This window comes from Euphorbia lathyris, chromosome 6 (assembly GCF_963576675.1).
Source record: "Euphorbia lathyris chromosome 6, ddEupLath1.1, whole genome shotgun sequence".
In the NCBI taxonomy this organism is placed as follows: Eukaryota; Viridiplantae; Streptophyta; class Magnoliopsida; order Malpighiales; family Euphorbiaceae; genus Euphorbia; species Euphorbia lathyris.
The window spans coordinates 69,876,858-69,882,801 of NC_088915.1; the positions used below are offsets into that span (position 1 = coordinate 69,876,858).

The 5,944-nt window shown below is 31.1% G+C and overlaps 1 protein-coding gene across 1 annotated transcript; it reads right to left on the bottom strand.

The window, feature by feature from the left end:
• Positions 1-497: 497 nt before the first annotated feature.
• Positions 498-2,232, bottom strand: LOC136234184 (uncharacterized). Its single transcript, XM_066023972.1, has 5 exons — positions 2,051-2,232; positions 1,818-1,960; positions 1,558-1,627; positions 1,378-1,483; positions 498-1,200 (listed from the first exon to the last, which is right to left on the bottom strand). The coding sequence occupies exons 1-5, from the start codon at positions 2,148-2,150 to the stop codon at positions 1,137-1,139; spliced, it is 483 nt and encodes a 160-aa protein (XP_065880044.1). The 5' UTR covers positions 2,151-2,232; the 3' UTR covers positions 498-1,136.
• Positions 2,233-5,944: the final 3,712 nt, after the last annotated feature.

Consider the following 5,944-nt stretch of genomic DNA (forward strand, 5'->3'; position numbering starts at 1 on the left):
GGAACACAGAAGAAGCAGTAAATAAGTTTTCAAGCTCAAAATTACATACCCAATTGGTGTTTATATTTTATTTTTATGTCATATTCTATTACAAATCTCTATAGTACAAATAAAAATAAAATAAAATAAAAAAGAAGAAGGGAACAATAATAATAAATAAAAAGTGGGAAAAACGAAAAATACAAAAACAAACATTGTGGTTATACCGATTTTCAAACACATTCTTTTTAGTCACTTCATACTCTATTTTAGTGAGAAGAAGCCAAAGACCCATCGGATATGTAGAATTTACAAATCAAGAAAACCATTAGCTGCAGTTACCGACTGTCTAACAAGATTATTTTATGTATCTTATTCCAAACAAAAACACAAAACATTTACACATAAGCGTCTTCTGTGTTACTTTAATATTACAGTGAGTTTTTGTATTCAAATCAACCAGAATGACCTCGCTGAAATCCAAAGAAAAGCTGGTCTTTAATAAAGCAAACCACGCCCTGAAGAAATCCAAAGAAAAGCTGGATAAGAATGATGGGGTCCGGAGAAAAGTGAATCTAAGAGGCACTTAGGATGTTGGAATTCCAGATATTGTTGTTGTTGGGTATTGCGGTAAAGTTTTGGTTGAGAAAGCAGAAGCGTTGCGCATTGAATTAATAGAGAAAGGAACACAGAAGAAGCAGTAAATAAGTTTTCAAACTCAAAATTACATACCCATTGGTGATCTTTCTACTTTGAAAAACATATTATGAGAAAGGTTATGGACCTTATAATATGTTTTTCAAAATAGAAAGACTAAACAGTACTCTATAATTATACTAGCAACCGACTATATCTAGATAACTTGATGTTTCTTGATGGTGAATTGAGAACCTCAACAGACTCCGATTTTTGGAACACTTTATTAGCCGTTGTTCCATACTTTCGCTCATCTTGATTCTCATCATTTGCATAACGACCAAGGGCATAACTACATTTTCCATAAGGACATATTTTGGCTTTAAATATTCAACAATATCCATGAACACAACCATTTATTGGTTCTTAGGATCATCCAATGGAGCTTTTGCATTTCCAAAACGATTGAAACCACTGATTCCCTGGCATGGAGGCCCTCTGCATATAAAATCAGCATTGCCCTAAGAAGAAGAAACACTTTTCAATTTGTGCGTCCTCACTTGGACGGTAACCCATCCAACACACCTATTATCGCAAAAAAAAAAAACAATATTAGAAGAACATAATAATAATAATATAAACGAGACACAGAAATCAAGCATCAGTGAACCATAATATTAAAGCACCATAGTTGTTAAAAGTGCCCCTCAGAAGGCATGGCCTTGGACGCCTATGCTATAATGTAGATATTTGCTTTAATACCTTAAAATACAATCCGGGTTGCTTAATCTTATTAGGAGTCTCTCCTCTGTCTCTTGTTCACAACATGCCTCCACTGAGAAAAAATCAGTAAATCTTGTGCTTATAACTGATGCAATTTAAAATCATTAGTCACTAATTCTGCAACTTAACAACACTGTAAATAAACCAAAAGTTCCTCACCAAACACATGATCATCTGATTCACACTCAAACACTGAGCTCTGGAAGTGCCTCACCAGCTCCTCCTTTCCCTGCCAATTAATCTCAGTCCCATTAATTAACACTACACGGCCTTCTTATTTCCAAGAAATATTCATCCTTTTTTTTTACCGAAACATCACTAAAAGAAGGGTGTGAAAGCTTAAAACTATTCAATAGTTCAAATTTTGAATAGAGAAAGAGGTTAATAGTCAATATCATCAAGGGGGCAGCACAACTTACGTGCAGTCCTAATTTGTCTGAGTATGAGAATAAAGTTTTCGGCGGCGACATTATGCAATAATTGTTATGAGTTTCAGGAAAATCCATTGAAGCACTCATATCTGGACAAGAATTTTTTCCTGGTTTCTTGACCATCCTTTGTCCTGCAAAAAAAAAAAAAACTAACTTAAAATTATCATATGAATCAAATTATACATATGAAATCAGTTTCAAATGATGATCACCAAACAAACCTGATAAGAATTTCTGTTCAGATTTCTTTACATTTCTTGGACAATCAAAGCTAGATTCAGATTTCTTTTTAAGAGAAAAAGGAAGATTAAAGATTCTCATTCAAACGAAGAAGATGGAGTTAAAATGAAGAAGCTCAAATTACAGTAAGTAGAAGGGAAAGAGGGTGAAGTGTTGGATAAAAAATAAATAAATTTTCAGAGGTACATAGAAAGAGTATAATGGTTGGAATTGTATTGATAGACATTTATATAATAGATTAGAAACATGACTCTTGGACAATACAATGAACCAAAATAAAGATTACACTCAGGAAATACATATAACTCTTTGAGAAATAAAATCTACTCTTAATAAATACAGATGAATCCTGGATGAAACAACATGCCTCTTGGAAAATACAATGAACCAAAATAAAAACTCTATTATATAAATACAAAAGACAACAATACCCTTAATTAATTAGAAAGACTAAAATTAGAAAGACTAAAATACCCTTTAATATTTATGTTAACCTAGAGGTGTTCAAAAACCGAACCTGATTGAAATAACCGACCCAACCGATGAATTTCGGGTTTTCAGTGTATTAGGTTTGGTTTCGGTCTTAAATATTGAAATATATCGAGAATATCAATCGGTTCTGTTTTTATAATAAAATAACCGAATTGACCGAAATAAGCTAGGACCGTGGATGTTTATAAATATGTTTGATATATTTTGAATTTTAAGGTTATAATTTTTTTTTGGGAGTGCATTTGGACAGTAATGGATAAGGCTGAGCGTGCTCAGAGATTCTTAAACCAAACCGTATACTTGAAAAAAAAAGATCCAGAATTGGATAGAACCGTTGACTTTTTCTATAGGACCGAACCGAATTGTAAAGTTGAATTAAATATGTTGGAGATTCTAAAACCGAACCCAATATCCGAAAAAAAGATCCAGAACAGGATTGAACCGTTAAAAGTTTTTTAGGACCGAACCAAAATATATAATTGACTTTATTAGATACAATTCTGGATATTTCAAATCCCTTAATTGTACTGAAGTGTACTCACCCATAGTAATAAACATTGAATTAATGTATTCTAGATTGCGAAATTATTGTACTTTAAATAATCTAATATTAATCATTCGTGAACAGTAAAAAACAATAATTTACATTGCGGAAAAAGAGTCCAGGACCATGAATTTTTTTTTAGTTTATGACCATGAATTTTAATATATATTTTAAAAGTTAAAGACAGATATGAATTTTATATCGCTAAAAAGTGTCACATATTTTTTTTGGAAGAAGTATCAATGTTTATGTAATTTCTTTTGACCAATTTTTTCTGTAATTTTTTTATAATCACTTAATTACATTTTAAAATTTTTATTGGAAATTTTAAAATTTAACTACCCATATTGAAAAAAGCCTCCAAACTTTTTTCTGTTAAAAATGATTTAAATTTTCATGTGGCTAGAGAATACTTCAATATTTTTTAAATTGAAATCACTCGTAATTTTTGTGCTCATTCTTAATTTGAAAGCACTTCGTGCGGTTATCTTTACGGTTGAAATTGCTTGGAAAATAATTGACATAATCTCTGGATCGAATCTGATTGAACCTTTATAGTCCATTTGCTTTGTAATCGTTCAACTCAAGTACCATGGATGATCCGTCAGGAGTGGTTACAGTGTTTATAACTTTGTTCCACTCTGGATAACATGGTTTCACATCTTTTTGGGAAGGCAATCGGCCGCGGACTCTCTGGCTCGCTTTGGTATATCCTCCACAGAGTTGATTTCGTGGCTATCAGCCCCATCTTTTTGCACTCCTTTTATTTTTGATGACCTTTGTAATGTTCCACATGTTCGTTTTTCCTGAACTTCTCTTTGTACCATTTGTGTTTTATTAATATATCGGGTTGGTTATTGCAGGAGCTCGGGGTGCCAACCTAGTTGGAATGTCTGGCTTCTGCGTTCGACCTCGTCCCAATCTTTTATTTAAAATAAAAACGTAAGATTCTTTATATATCAAAACAAAAGATAACTATACCATTAATTAATTCAAAAGACTAAAATATTCTTTATTATTTATGTTGACCTATAGGGGTGTTTAAAAACCAAACCTGACTGAAATAAAAACCGAACCTATGAATTTTGGATTTTAGTGTATTAGGTTCCGTTTCAGTTTTAAATATTGAAATATATATATAGATAATATCAGTCTGTTCTATTTTTATAATATAATAAACCGAATTAATCGAACCGGTCGAAATTAATTAGGACTGTGAATATTTATAAAGATGCTTGATATATATTTTGAATTTTAAGCTTATAATTTTATTTTGTTTATTTTATTATGGGAGTGCATTTGAACAGTAATAAACACTAAATTATTGTATTGTAGATTTCAAAATTATTGTACTTTCGGTAATCTAATATTAATTTTTTGGAGAAATATTAAGTATTTAATAATCATTCATGAACAATAATATATGGTAAAAAACAGTAATCTAATATTATTGTACTGTACATTGCGAACTAGGAGTCTAGGACGACGATTTTTTTTAGTTTATGACCATGAATTTTAATATACACATTTTTTTAGTTTATAAACTAAAAAATAAGTAATCATTTATTAATATTATTCAGTTAGGCTCTGTTTCCATTTTAAGTGTTATTCGGTATTTGGTTATTTCTATTCGGTAAGATTTTCAGAGCGAAGCGACCGTTGAACAACCATACGTTAACCCTCCGATAGCTAGAGTATGAATAGTGGTACAACAAGCTTATCAATTATTGGCTGAAAAAGCTTTGTAAGTAGACCTTATAAGACATCTACAATTTGATTTGTAGTAGAAATAGGTAATGGGAAAATAAGACCTATTGTCAACTTTTTTCTTATAAAATAACAATCGATCTCAATATGTTTCATCCTCTAATGAAAATTAGAATTGCTTGTGGCAGATAGATTGTCATAAAAAGTGGAAGAGGTTGTTGATACAATAACTGGAGTGCTTGTAGTAAAATGTATATTAGCCATTTATGTCATATAGTTTAAATTCACTTATCATCTAAAAATGAATAATAAGTTCATTGACATTTTAAAAATAATTTGGGGTCTAAAATATTGTTACTGAAATATAATCGTCGGTCACCGAAAATTCATCGTAGTGATCCGTTACACTGCTCTTATAGACATAAACGTTACAATTATAATCGGTTCACACAAAAATCGTTTCTTTTGCTCGAAATCATTATTCTTTTTTATCCTTAATCCCCTCCATTATTTTCCATTCCTATATTTATTCCCTTTCTTCCTTTTGTATTTTCACTTTCTTAGACTTCCTTTTTCTCTTTTCTTTCGTTCTCGTTTTCGTTTTCTTTTTATTTTATTTATTTATTTATTTATTGTAGAAGAAGTAATATATCGACCCTGTTTGGTAAAGAGCGTTTTGGGATAAAAAGAGCGGTTTTGAGAAACTTTAGCTGTTTGACCACTGAAACCGCTGATTGGATTGTTTGGTGGAGACAGGTTTAGGAGAGAGTTTTGGGATGAAAACGCTAATTTAGAAAAAGCTCATTTTAGGAGCTTTTTCAATTAGCGTTTTGCAATATTAAAATTAATGGACTTCTTTAACCCTAATAGATAGACTCATCTTTCAATATTAAAAAAAGAAATGCCCTTATTCGTCTTTTTACACAAACCGCTATTATCAATTAGCTAATTTTTACCAAACAAGTCTATACAAACAGCTAGTCAAATCAGCTAATATAATGAGCTAACAGCTAACAGCTAATGTAATGAGCTAACAGCTAACAGCTAATTCCCAAACAGGGCCATCACCTTTCTCTAAGAGAGTTTTGATATATCCCTAGATAAACAATATATCACTAGGTACTCATATGTC